At 38.8% G+C, this 15152-nt stretch overlaps 1 protein-coding gene across 1 annotated transcript; it reads left to right on the top strand.

The window, feature by feature from the left end:
- Nucleotides 1-5611: 5611 nt before the first annotated feature.
- LOC141341095 (lactase/phlorizin hydrolase-like) lies at nucleotides 5612-14949 on the top strand. Its single transcript, XM_073846239.1, has 17 exons — nucleotides 5612-6223; nucleotides 6766-6836; nucleotides 6913-6996; nucleotides 7163-7262; nucleotides 7358-7442; nucleotides 7525-8212; nucleotides 8290-8935; nucleotides 9206-10762; nucleotides 10939-11207; nucleotides 11372-11662; nucleotides 11751-11949; nucleotides 12052-12254; nucleotides 12365-12471; nucleotides 12555-12686; nucleotides 12766-12989; nucleotides 13118-13366; nucleotides 13582-14949. The coding sequence occupies exons 1-17, from the start codon at nucleotides 5641-5643 to the stop codon at nucleotides 13803-13805; spliced, it is 5712 nt and encodes a 1903-aa protein (XP_073702340.1). The 5' UTR covers nucleotides 5612-5640; the 3' UTR covers nucleotides 13806-14949.
- The last annotated feature ends 203 nt before the right edge of the window (nucleotides 14950-15152 follow it).

Below are 15152 nucleotides of genomic sequence, written 5' to 3'. Positions count from 1 at the left end.
TATTGTAATGCAACGTCAATGGAGTTTGGATACAGGTGCAACTTTGTTAACAGAGTTACTCATTGGACAAACAGGCAGAACATTGGCGTTAGCAGGGATATCCAAGAAAAAAAGTAGCATAATCACAAGACAATGACAATGGGTCAGGGCAGGCAGCAAACAGGTGGACAAAGGCACAATCACAAAGGATACACAGAACAAACCAATAAACAGGAGAAATGCTCAGAATCGTCAGCCACAGCAAAATTAGACTTCACTGTGAGGGTGCTAGAGATGTTTAAAGGGGTCATCCTCTCTTTTTACGCATTGCATTGCATTGCGCCGTGTAAACATAACACCATGTCTGCATTTGTGATCGTAGAAATGAAAAACAAGCACTACTCTACACTGCTCAAAACTCGCTTTTGAATAGCCAGTAGCAAATACTTCAAATATGAAAACCTACTTACAGGTGACCCAGACACCCCAGACTGTCCTTGCAAAGTTGGAATTGCCCCACTTTATAGTGTTCCCAGCCACATTGTAGGCTACTCTCCCAGGTTCAGGATACAGTCCTTCATAAAAAGCACTGCACACAATTAAATATTTCTGGAACAGTGTTGTAAATACAACTTAACTAGTGATTTCTTTTTCGACTATAAACAACCCTTTCTGCATTTTGAAAGGTTCCGTGGATGTTCAAAGTTCTTCATAGAACCATTCATGCCAATAAAGACCCTTTATTTTTAAGAGTGTAAGTACACCTGAACTAATACCAAGTGTTGGATATCAAGCTGGATCTCTAAAATCTCAGTTGGCATGCCCCAAGCTCCAACTCAACTGGACTTTAGTCCGTTGCCAACCTGAATGCAGATTTGTTGTAATATGGATACACTGTAATCTGTCAGTGATTTTAGAGTGCACTTGAATGTACTAACACTATCTCTTGTCAAAGGTCACGATCACTACTATAGATGTTAGCCAACCAATATTACTTTCTTTGATAACAGTTTCGATCCACGTTTTCCCATGTATACTTTGCTACAGTAACATTATAAACAGAGGTAATGCTCACCCTGTTTAGGTTGGTTGAGCAACATTCTGTTGGCCTAAACTAAAATTGCTTTTTTTTTTAGCCTTCACAGTCTTAAAGGTCCCATATTGTCAAAATCGAAATTCCCTGGGTTTTTTCATGATAACTGAGGTCTAGGGGCTATGTAACTACCATATGAGTTTCAAAACAGTCAATCCACAGTAAACTGCACACAGCCTACTTAAAGTAGCTGTTCCTTTTCACGAGCCGCTGTGACTTCCGTAAAAATGTGACGTCCGATCTACTCAGTCACCGCCTTCAGTCACCACCCCAAGCACCAACCACCGTCCCACCCTCCTTTTGTGAAACCCCCGACAACATCGTGTCCATTCCATTGCTAAGCAACAACAACACGGAAACAAGTCGAGAAAACCCTGTTCAGTCGATAGATGTCGAAACTACATCATTGCACAGGCTTCCGAACAACGTGAATATAAGAGACCAGCGGCACGTCAGCTTCAGCCTCTTTCACACAGCCATTCTGGAAAATACACGGATAATGTGTCCTATGATTTTTTCCGGAATTGTTTAATTTAGTTCATTCACAGTTGTTTTCTGGAATCTGTACATGCTTTACAAACAACCCATAAAGACATGTGACATTTGGATGTGAGGTGTTATGCGACGCGTACATTTCACTAAACTTAAACTAACCTGATGAACAATCTGTGCTTCAGTGCTGATAGTGAGGAGCTCCATGATCGCTGCTTCATTCCACTTTGCACGTATTTTTTCGTCCTGAAGAGTCGCAGGGTAACGTGCATCATCACTACAACACTGCCTTCATAGTTGTAGCTTTTGTTCACACAGCGCTCGTTCCCATAATTTTACGGAATCAGCGCGCATTGTGAAAGGGGCTTTACTAAAGCAACAGTTACGTAGCTACTGCATTCGGTGTTTGAAAAACAAAAAACATTAATGATCATTCTGAAAAATCCTGTTGAGTACCACCAAGCCATAGCAGACTAGGCTCTGGGCTAGGCTACAGCATACATGACCATAGTTACTTGTGGTTGGCCTGGCTGCGCGTCACTCAGAAAACAACAGGCCAATCAGAAGAGAGGCTCATGAATATTAATTAGATGGGCCAAAATCAACCTGTTTTTGACAGAGCTCCTAAAAAAGGAACTGTAAAAATATACTGAGATGGATTTTGACACTTATACCTCAAATATATATTCTTAAGGACATCAACAACTAAAATAAACCTCCAGAAATTTGTACAATATGGAACCTTTAAGTACGCTAGAATCAATGCCAAGTGTTAGCCAGAGCTCTAAAATCTCAGTTGGAATGCCCTAAACTAGACTTTGGTCCCTTACTCACCTGCACAGAGATTTGTGGTAAGATGGATAGAATATACCGTATTTTCCGCACTATAAGGCGCACCTAAGAGCCTTAAATTTTCTCAAAAATCGGTTGTGCGCCTAATAATCCGGTGCGCCTTATGTGTGCACTGAGTTCCAAAATCTGTAAAAATGTTGTACGACTTTGGTAAGCGCTCCGCTTGACTGACTGTCAGACCATTTGTCATACGTTCCCGCTGACACAGGGACGTAATACGTACAGTACGTACACTTAACATTTGTTTGTTAGGCTGACTTTGACAATGATGAGCGAGAACCCGGCATATCTGATGGCGAAATTGCCCAGCTGTTGAATTCAGACACAGAAGATGAGGACTTTGATGGATTTGTGGGAGAAGATTGATTAAAAATAATGTGAGTGTATTGTTAAATAGTAGAATAAAGTTCAACTAAACTCACTGTTTTGCTTCCGTAACCTTTTTTGTAGACCGTATGTTTTAGCATGCGCCTTATAATACGGTGCGCCTTATGTATGGGTTAAGTACAGAAATAGACCCCGTAATTGAGACTGCGCCTTATAATCCGGTGCGCCTTATGGTGCAGAAAATACTGTAATCTATTAGAGTCAGAGTAAATCAGAATAATATCAAATGTAACAATGTATTATTAGTCAGATTAACATGTTTTATGCCAGTTGCATAGTTGATTCAGAGATAATACAAGGCATCAAATTCTCAGAGATAACTAATATAATCCACACCATGGGCTCATCTGGCTAAAGAATCACCCTGATGCTGTACCCAGGCCAAGACAAAACATCCTTTAATTGGAAGCATGAAATAACAATTGGAATTTGCATTAATCAAGGCCTATAGAGCTGGAGAGTTTGTACCTATTGGAGACAGACAGTAATTGGCATGAGAGACTCTGGAAAACAGCACACCCATTACAGCAAAATATCTCTATTACCTTCTAGTTTACTCCTGTGGGAATCAGACCTTTGTACCAGACAATTCATATGACACCAAACATGTTTAGTAACTATTGTTCATATAGATTTTGGATGAGATTTGGGCTGTCTCAGAATGTAGAGAGAGGAGAGTGGAAAATCCGACCATCTAGCAATCCTAGCCTACTTACACCAAATGGCTGAAAGATAACCCAGTCACAGTTAGAGTTGTTAAAGGGTTAGTTCACCACAAATGAAAATTCTGTCATTAATTGCTCAGCCTCATGTTGTTCCAAACCCGTAAGACCTTCTCTCATTTTCTGAAATCCGAGAGGTCTTTGACCCTCCCATAGACAGCAAGAGTACTACCACATTCAAGCCCTAGAAAAGTACCAAGATGATCAGCAAAGTAGTCCATGTGACATTAGTAGTGAACGAACATACACCCGGAGCAGTGGGCAGCCATTGCTGCGGCGCCCGGGGAGCAGTTGGGGGTTCGGTGCCTTGCTCAAGGGACTCACCTCAGCCGTGGTATGAGACGAAAAACCAGGAGAGACAGATGTATGGAATAAAGTTTTTATTTTTGTTTTCTTCGTGCAAAAAAGCATTCTCGTAGCTTTGTAAAAATTACAGTTGAACCACTGATGTAACATGGACTACTTTGTCAATTATATTTTTTTGGGGCTTCAACGTGGTAGTACCCTTGCTGTCTATGGGAGGGTCAAAGACCTCTCACTATTCATCAAAAATATCTTCAATTGTGTTCTGCAGACGGGAGAAGGTCTTACGGGTTTGGAACAACATGTGGGTGAGTAATTAATGACAGAATTTTCATTTTTTTGTGAACTAACCCTATAATACATAGACTGCAAACAAACCTGCAGGGTTGTTTAGAGGCTACAGACATAAACATCTTCAAGGAGGCTACAGACAATATTTATGATTACACAAAGACTGTCAGTGATTATATCAACTAGCGTACTTCCATCTGTGTCCCTTCCAGAACTGTTTGTGTTTTTCCAAATCAAAAGTCCTCAAATGCCTGGTTTAATAGGCACTTTAATAGGGATGCTTCAAGATCAAGGAAAAACTGTAAGCTTTTAAGTCAGGGGACAGACAGGAGTTCAAGAAAGCCTGATATGCGATACAAAAGTCTATCAGAACAGCAAAATGGCATATTACCAAGAACTTGAAAGCTATTACCTGCAAAACCATACTTGTAGTATGTGGTAGGGAATTTAATCTGTCACCAGCCACAAGGGGAACACAAATTGTACTGAAACCTGAGACACCACCTTACCAGATGGCCTCAAGAGTTTCTACACTAGATTTAACAGATTGAATACAATTTCTCAAAAATGTTCTGCAACCCCAAGGACTATGCACTCCAGGTGACACATGCACAGGTTCGGAGGGTTTTGAGACAGGTAACCCCCCAAAAGGCACTGTGTCCCGATTCTGCATCACCAAAAGTCCTATAGTCCTAAATCTGTGCTGAGCAATTGTCAGGTGTGTACACAGATATCTTTAATTTGTCTCTTACACAAGTAGTACCATGCTTATTCAAGTCTTCAATTAAGAAATTAAACACATGTACTTTAAATGATTTTAGGCCAGCTTTGCTGTAAAATTCCTGTGCACTCCTACTGGCTGAGTGTGTACAAATGGCAAATAAATTCAAAATTAAACAAGTCTTGTACTACTATCTCTTTTCCAGTAGGTGGCGATGTAATACTGCTGTCCCACTTCACACAAACCTTGTTCATAATCTAAAAAATACTTTTGGTAAGAAATGTATCACTAATAATAAAATGTATTACAATAATCTTTTATGTTTTTAAACTATTTTGCTAATCATTTTCATTTATATTCAGTTGCATTTAGTCACAGTCACATGGATGCGTCTTTTCAGACTTTCAAAAATAATTTTCAGCAAGTTTTAATTTCTTTGTAAACTATACTATTTAAGGTCTGTGCTGTTTTTTCATTGCTTCATATGTGTTAGATGAACATTTTGACTGCTCTGCCATGTCTTCTTGCTGTTTTTTTCCAGTGCCATGCACTGGAACTGAAAGTCACTGAAATAGAAAACTTTAGTAAATGCATTTTATGCTTTTTCATTCATGCTCTTGAGCCATAGGTTCCTGACCAGTGGTCCATATGATAAACTTGATGACTGCCATAAACTGTATCAATAGTTAGATTAATGTTAAACTGCATGATTGTGACACTGATATGCATGCCTCCCTCTTAGATTATAGCAATAGTCGTTATAAAGAGCTTTGAACACTCTTCCCCTTTGCAAAACTCTCATGATGAAGGTCCTAGAGGGATTTCTTTCTCTAGGTTTGTTGGTTGTTTTTTGGAACTACAGTTATGCAGAGCAACAGGACTTCTTATTACTTGCAGGCCCTCTGACCACCAGCCAGATTTCACCTTCAGATGAAGACAATGTGTTTACCTGTGAAGGTCCAATGCCACAACAATCCAGAGCCCATTTTCTGTACCTTCAGAGCAGAGGGGTGACCCACTTCAAAGTTCCCCTGTCCTGGTCTCACATCCTTCCCTCAGGTGATCCTAACCAGCCGCATGAAGACACTGTGAAGTGCTACAAGATGCTTGTGCAGCAGCTGACTGAATCGGGCATCAAACCTCTGCTGGTTCTCCATCATTCTGCTGTACCAGAACTCTTCAAAGACAAATATGGAGGGTGGGAGAATCCATTACTGGTGCAGATGTTTGAGCAATATGCAGGATTTGTGTTCAATACATTTAGGGATCTTGTGGAAACATTCATCACGTTCAGTCACCTGCATGAGCTACATGAAGTGCAACTTCAAAATGCTGTCCAGTGCCATGCAAATGTTTACAATGTCTATCATCAGATATTCAAAGGTAAGGCGTTTATTAATTAATTTATTAATTTAATGTTTAATGTATACAGACCAGGGTTCGTTCTCAAGGGCAGACACTTTAGTAACTGAGTGGATTTTGTGTCAAATGTCCAATTTTGACATCTCAACAAAATTACTCCAATAAAACCTTGAAAAGTTTCTTAAGGCAAGTGTTTAAAAAAAACACGTATGTCTCTAGTCGGGGTTGTCACATGCATTTTGAATGTAATTTCTATACATATTATTATGATTTCTGTTGAACCAAATAATGGTTGTATATTTTTATATGATACCTTTTACATAAGTTTCATACAGTTGGCCACTGTGACAACTTATCCCATGTAATGTGACAACAGGGTCCATGTGTTTGGTTATATGTAAAAAAAAAAAAAACTTTAAAAATAAACTTTTATTTAAACGTTAAACTATTATTATTATTCACTCAAATAAAAGTGTGACAACTAGGCCCAGTCTCCCTATTACATAGTTCTTTACAATAACACGACGATGGTGCCCTTCAGAGTGTTTTTTTCTCTCTCTTAGCACTTCAATTGTCTCTTGGGATCAGAGCCAGTGACATTAACTCCATTTATCAAATGGGGCCAAAAATCATGGTAAGTGTTTAAGACAGATCATCATATATTATGCTGGTGAATAGTTAATATTATACATCTCTTGTCTCATCTTCAGGAATATGTGGATTTCATCTCTCTGCACATGCAGTACAACTGCAAATTGGAGACACCTCTTACAGAGGAATTGAGGAAGTTACAGGTAATGATTTATTGTGATTTACAGGTGATGATCTTGTTACAATAGTGAATCAAATTTCACAAGACTTAACTTGGCTGGTTTTTAATATTCAAGGACTGCTTAAATGACTTGAAGATTACAGAACATTTCAGGACACTAAAATGACACTTGAGGACTCTTCTTTCAGATTGGCAGTGGTCAAAAGCCCATCCTTATGTATCAGCTGACAGTCAAAGACTGTGATAAATATCAAGATTATTTCCAGCCACTTCATGCCATTTTTGGAGGTAAAAGTTAACATATTTTTTAAGTGATGTGTCCTAAGTCTTAGATGCTTTTATGCTGTTAAAATAGCAGATGCTAACCCAGTGACATCTGTCAGTTTTACAGAACAAGGATCTTCACATCATGGGCTGTGACATCACACATGTTTTTGAGAATCTAGATCAAGAAGAAACACTCAAAAGGTAAAGTTAAGACCAAAAAGGTACATATTTCAGTATATTATCGCTATTTTTAAGTCAACATAACAAATTTTTTCTCATTTAGTTTGCAGGTGGAAAATACTAAGACAGTCTCAAAGAATTCAGCTTCTGCATTGTCTTATCAAACAGTCTGGGAGAAATTTAAAAACCAAACCGAAGGTGACCGTGATCAGTTCTTGATTGGTTCGTTCCCAGTTGGTTTTGAATGGTCCATCTCCAGTGAGAGTTTCAAAGTGGAGGGTGGATGGGCTGAACACGGGAAGGGTGAGACCATATGGGACCGATTTAGCCATGAGGGTCATGTCTTTGAAAACCAGACTGCTGATTTGGCCTGTGATAGTTATCACAAGGTGGACTATGATGTGTATCTGCTTAGGGGCATGATGACACCTAATTATCAGTTCTCAATCTCCTGGGCTCGCATTTTCCCCACTGGACGCAAAGGAAGTTTAGTTGAAAAGGGTGTTGCTTATTATGACAAGATGATTGATACAATCCTACAATCTGGCATCGAGCCCACTGTTACCCTCCATCACTGGGACCTTCCCCAAGCTCTGCAGGATTTAGGCGGCTGGGAAAATGACTCTATTGTGGAAGCTTTCAAAGAATTTTCTGACTTCTGCTTCTCTCATTATGGAGACAGAGTCAAAACATGGATCACGTTCGGCAGCCCATGGGTAGTGAGCAACTTGGGCTACGGAACAGGGGAACATCCCCCAGGAGTGAAAGACCCAACAATCGCATCTTACAAGGTGTGTCTATCAATCTGACAAAGCACCATATATTTTTAAGATTTTAGAAAGTGATAATTCTGTATTGGTTTTTGCAGGTGACGCACAATATTCTAAAATCTCATGCGGAAGCTTGGCATATTTATAATGATAATTACAGAACACTGCAAGGTGGAAAAGTGGGCATTGCTCTTAACTCTGATTGGGCAGAGCCAATGAATCCCTCAAGTGATCAGGATGTAGCAGCAGCTGAGCGTTATTTAAACTTCATGCTGGGCTGGTTTGCTCACCCTATATTTGTAGATGGAGACTATCCAGCCGTGCTTAAGGAACAGATTGAGAAAAAGAAAGATATCTGTGGTAAAGAGCTGGCAAGACTTCCTGTCTTCACTGAGGCTGAGAAACAACGAATTCAAGGCACAGCTGATTTCTTTGGACTTAACCACCACACTTCCCGACTGATTAGTGAGAGCTTGAATAGTTGTGATGCTGGACCAAATAATGTCGGGGACTTCAAGACTGATATTGACCCCACATGGCCTCCCACAGCTTCTGACCAGATCCAGTCTGTTCCATGGGGCCTTCGAAGATTATTGAACTACATCTCTTTAGAGTACACGTCCATCACAAAGGTGCCCATCTACATCACCGGAAATGGAATGCCAACTGAATACAGTGGTGATGTGTTCAATGACACTAACCGTGTTGACTATCTCAAAACTTACATTAATGAGGCAATGAAAGGTAGGCGTCCTAAGAAAACTGGTTAATGTTTAAAACTAAGAGATAACATTTTAGAGATAAGTCAGTCAAGCAGTTGGTAACCTACTGTAAACCCAAGGTCTGTGATGTATTTCTTAGAGATACTAACATTTTTATTTTTGAAGTAATCATTATTTAGTATTAATTATTTCCAGGCCAAGTACACTGTATATTTGGCAAATCCTTACATCAAATTATATGATAAAAGGCTGCTATGTAAAATTCACTAACTACATCTTTCTGTCCAAACAGCTGTGGATTTAGATGGAATTGGCGTCCAGAGGTTTACAGTCCAGTCTCTAATGGATGGATTTGAAGGTCCTCAAGGCTACAGTCAACGATTTGGATTGCACTATGTGGACTTTGATGATCCTGACAGGCCAAGAACACCAAAAACATCACTATATTACTACTCAAAAGTGATTGAGAAAAATGGATTTGCTGAGACTGCTGCGAAAGCTAAGATACAAATGTATGGCGATAAAATTGAGATCACAAGACTCCCTAGTCTGCCACCATCTGAAGTTCCTTCAAAATCAAAGATTGTTTGGGAAAAGTTCTCACCTCAGACTAAGTTTGAGAGACAGCTTTATCACTATGGAACATTTCCAGAGGGATTCCATTGGGGTGTCTCGTCTTCAGCATATCAGGTAGAAGGTGGGTGGAATGCAGATGGAAAAGGACCAAGTGTTTGGGATACTTTCACTCAGAAACCTGGTAATATCCCAAACAATAACAACGGCGATGTGGCATGTGAAAGTTACAATAAAATAGATGAGGATCTAAACATGTTGAGGGCCCTGAAAGTGAAGACTTACAGATTCTCCTTGTCATGGTCTCGAATTTTTCCCAGCGGCCGTACATCTTCTCTTAACCAAAAGGGGGTTGACTACTACAACAGGCTCATAGATGGTCTTATAGCAAACAATATCGCACCCATGGTGACTCTCTACCACTGGGACCTGCCACAGGCTTTGCAGGACATCAAAGGTTGGGACAACCCTGAAATGATTAACATATTCAATGAATATTGTGACTTCTGCTATGCAACATTTGGGGACAGGGTGAAGTTTTGGATCACATTTAATGAACCCCAGACAATTGCATGGTCTGGATATGGACTGGGTCAGATTCCACCTAACGTGAAGCAACCTGGAGATGCTCCATACAGGGTTGCACACAACCTCCTGAAAGCTCATGCACAAGCATATCACACCTATGATGAGAAATACAGGGCATCTCAAGGAGGTCTGGTAACCATTAGTCTGAACGCTGAATGGGCAGAACCCCTAGACATCAGCGTCCCTCGAGAGGTAATGGCTGCTGATCGAGCCCTTCAGTTCCAGTTAGGCTGGTTTGCACACCCCATCTTTAAAAATGGTGACTACCCTGATGCCATGAAGTGGCAGGTTGGGAACAAAAGTGAACTTCAAGGCTTGACAGAATCCAGGTTGCCTTCTTTTACTGATGAAGACAAAGCCTTTATCCAAGGAACAGCTGATGTATTCTGCATTAATACATACACTATCAAAGTTGTGCATCATGTGACCAGCAGACTCAATATTGAGTCTTATGAAACTGATCAGGATGTTGAAAAGGGTGATGCAGATGGCTCTGAAAATACAGCTGTTAAAGAGCAAAAGGCTGCTGCTTGGGGAATCAGGAGACTTCTTAACTGGTTAAAGGAAGAATATGGAGACCCTGAGATTTACATTACGGAAAATGGTGTGGCTACAGGCACTGCCATAACAGTTGATGACACTGATCGAATATTCTTCCTGAAGACCTATGTTGATGAGGCTCTTAAAGGTATGCTAACAATATTTTTCAAATGCAAATTAGTTTTTAATACTATTATAAAATCTACATTTTGGATATACCAGTATTTGAACTATTATTAATAGTGAATGCAGCCCAATGTTTGTAAAAGTGTTAAATTGAAAATTCTAGAAATTGGCACACATTTACATGTATTCTCTTTTTAGCACACAATCTGGATGGAGTACGTGTCAAGGGTTACATTGCTACTTCTCTAATGGACTCCTTTGAGTGGCTGAAAGGCTACACTGTTGGTTATGGACTTCACTATGTGAACTTTAAACATTCAAGTCGGCCGAGAACTCCAAAGCGCTCTGCTCATCTCTACTTTGATATAATGAAAAATAATGGCTTTCCACTGCCAGTGGAGGAAGAAATGATATATGGACATTTTCCAGAGGGATTTGTGTGGAGCACAGCAACCGCTTCCTATCAGGTATAATTTATTTTAAAAATCCATTAAACTATTACACTTTAGACATTATGTTGACTATAAGTAACTTTCTAACTGCATGTCCACTAGCAGTCATTGACATAGTATTGGAGTATGAGTATTAGTATGACTTCAGTTGATGACAATGTTACTTTCTAACACCACAGATAGAGGGCGCATGGAGAGCTGATGGAAAAGGTCTCAGCATTTGGGACAAATTTGCTCATACTGCTTTAAAGATATCGAAGGATGAAAACGGTGACATTGCCTGTGACAGCTATAACAAGATCGATGAGGATATCAATAGTCTCAAAACAATGAGGGTCAACCACTATCGCTTTTCTATTTCATGGACCAGAATTATGCCAGATGGAACAAACAGCAAAATTAATGAAGCTGGACTCAACTACTATCATAGACTACTGGATGCTCTTTTGGCAGCCAATATCAAGCCACAGGTAGAATGTTTTTAAATAAAAATTGCTCTCGTACCCTAAAAGAATTTGACAAATTTCTGACAATCTATTAATCATTTTGAACTGACAGGTGACTTTGTACCACTGGGATCTCCCACAAGCACTCCAGGATGTTGGTGGATGGGAAAATGATACCATTGTTGAAAGGTTCAGAGACTATGCTGATGTTGTATTTAACAGTCTGGGAGACAAAGTAAAGTTCTGGATCACTATAAATGAACCCTACAATGTTGCAATGATAGGACATGGCTATGGAAGTGCCGCACCAGGTATAACTGGCAAAATAATTATTTTACTCTTTCTGAAACATGATTTATCTTATTGATTACAGTGTTAAAAGTTCATAATACAACATATCTGTTTTTGTTTAGGTATAAGTTTCAGACCAGGCACTGCACCATATATTGTGGCACACAACCTCATCAAGGCTCATGCTGAGGCATGGCATCTGTATAATGACAAGTATCGTGCAACACAAGGTGGCATTGTTGGCATCACAATAAACTCTGACTGGGCTGAACCAAGAAATCCATACAAACAGGAAGATCTGGACGCTGCCGTGCGTGTAGTTCAGGTACAGTTTTGTAGTTAAACACAAATGACTACTTAACAAAATGACTAAAACATTTATTTTAAGCACTAATTAATAATGTGACACTGCTCTTTTTCTACCTCTTGAAACAGTTCCAGATTGGTTGGTTTGCTCATCCCGTGTTCAATGGAGATTACAGCGATTTAATGAAGAACATAATTCAAGAGAGAAGTTTAGCAGCTGGCCGACCACAATCAAGGTAATATAAATTTTTGCTTGTTTGTTTTTTGAGGAACTCAAAGCTCAAATGTTTTTGAATGCTTTTACATTTGCGTTTGACAGACTTCCAGAATTCACCCCGGAGGAAGTAGCGAGGATTAAGGGAACTCATGATTATTTTGGATTCAACCACTACACCACTGTCTTAGCCTATAACATGGACTACAAGGACCTCGAGCATTATGATGCAGACAGGTACCCTTTTAGTTTTAATCAACATTGTCACACTGTTTCAGGCCCAATTTGATATTTATTATGTTGCTGTCTATCCCAGAGGTGCAGGAACAGTTGCGGATCGTACATGGCTGGATTCTGGATCCTTCTGGCTGAAAGTAACTCCTGTGGGATTCCGAAAAATTCTAAATTTCATAAAGGAGGAATATGGAGACCCTCCTATTTACATCACGGAGAATGGAGTATCAGAACGAGAGTCAACGACTCTGAATGATGTCCACCGAATCCACTACTATGATAACTATATCAATCAGGCCCTGAAAGGTAAAGATTTTTTTTTTTTTTTTTTTATCAGAGAGCACAGGATGTTTTTCCATGCGTTTGTTTTAATTTTAGACTATTGGTAAAACTTCATTTGTGATAATTTAATAAAATGTTATTTTATCCCTTAGCACGTTTGCTGGATGGTGTGAACGTCCTTGGCTATGCTGCCTGGACACTGATGGACAATTTTGAATGGGCGACGGGTTATGATGACAAATTTGGGTTTTTCTATGTAAATCGATCAGATTTAACTTTACAACGTATTCCTAAGAAATCTGTCTGGCGCTATGCTACAATAATCAACTGCAATGGCTTCATAAGCCCAGGAGAAAGTCCACATGAATGTGAAATCCATGAACCTGAAGGTGAAATCCCAGGTACTATCTATCTATCTATCTATCTATCTATCTATCTATCTATCTATCTATCTATCTATCTATCTATCTATCTATCTATCTATCTATCTATCTATCTATCTATCTTCTTTTGTTCTTTTGTTCATTGTATCCTTCATTCTGTGTGTCATCATTCTGTCTCTCCATCCATCCATTCATTCATTCATTCATTCAGCTGACTCTTTTCTTGTTTACAGGAACTACTCCTCCACCTCCTCCTGGTGAGGAACTCTTGGTCAGTTTCTTGGGTTTGAAAGTGTCAGGTTCTGATGCTACACTGGCTCTCAATGTCCTCTTCAGTCTCACCGTTATTGCAGCGGTTGCTGTTGTCCTCCTGGTTTTTGGACTTGTCAAGGCATCCAAGAAACCAAAACGTCCAGTAGAAAAAGACATTGATCTCGACAAAGCAGATAGGTTCTGAACATAATACCTGCTCTACTAATTATCTTTTTGTGTGTAAAGATAATTATGTAAAAATATAATAATAATGTGTAATTCTAATGTGACTGTATAAATTGTTGTAAATATGTCTCTTTGAAAAAAAATATCAGCAGTTTCCTCAGTATTTGCCTATACCAGTGGTAAAATATCAGTTCACTTTATCTAACTCAATATTTGCCATTATATCCTTTGCTTTGTACAAAGTGACTTTCTACTTTGAAATATTATAATATAACGTTAGCTTTCTTACATTATGACATATTATATTATTTTAATTTTATCAAGCGCATGAGTTAACTTTGTTGCATGTAAATTCATTGTCCGTTCGATTTAAATGCATACAGTGAATTATTTTGTCTGCTTTAAAGGTTTGCATATGCAAGTTATCTCTGATTTAACAGAAGTCAAAGTCAAAAGAATAAAGTAATTCAGTTGTTGTATAAGTCTGTTTTTACCTGTATCACAGTATAAACAACACTGAACCTATGCCTATTGATCTGTTGATGCTATCAGAGAAAAAAAAAACAGACCATAAATGATCCTGTGTGATGTAATTTCATAAGATAAGAATATGCACACAGATGCACAAACTTTTAAAGCTAACAGGGGGTGGATAAAAGACTGCAAAGATCATTGTAATGGGATATTGAGATTGTAAAGATTTATATCAGTGGTGCACCGACTTTAAATAAACTCACACACTGGCTGTTAATCTTAGCAATAGTAATTTACTGTGAGTTATTACACTATGATATCAATGCATAATGACCCATGTGCAGAGTTTTATTAAAACCTTGCAAACACACAGGATAACAGATATAATAAAGAGAAAGCAGACAGATTTGATATCTTTGCTTAGTCAGATAATGGGGCATTAATGCAGATTGATATGATCATTACAGTTTCTCTCAGAGCAAAGTTCACTACAAACTGAGGTTCAGTATAAGACTGTTGTGACTGGTTATGTTTATTAAACTTATGTCTATGTTATTTAGTTTAGAAAGATCTGATTTTTTCAAAGACCAGCTTTATAGACATAAACATTCCAGCCACTTGCACACAGTGTTAGAAATATTAATAATGTACAGAAAAATATAATAAATCTAAATAAATTTCATTCCACATTGGTTGTGTTTCATTGCTCTATTAATAATGCAATTATAGACACTGTTGGGAATGACCAGGTTTCCTTAAATGTATTAAAATAGCTCCATGCCTATGGTTTTATTAAGGTTAACCGATTGTGAAAGTGATTTTATTGGATTGTTCTTTTAAAGTGAGTTCATGCACTTTGAGTTACACAATGTTTGCCTCTTCAGGCTGCTAT

Source organism: Garra rufa, chromosome 8, assembly GCF_049309525.1.
Source record: "Garra rufa chromosome 8, GarRuf1.0, whole genome shotgun sequence".
Taxonomy (NCBI): Eukaryota; Metazoa; Chordata; class Actinopteri; order Cypriniformes; family Cyprinidae; genus Garra; species Garra rufa.
The sequence above is the reverse complement of the archived record's forward strand: the minus strand, read 5'-3'. Positions and strand labels throughout refer to the sequence as shown.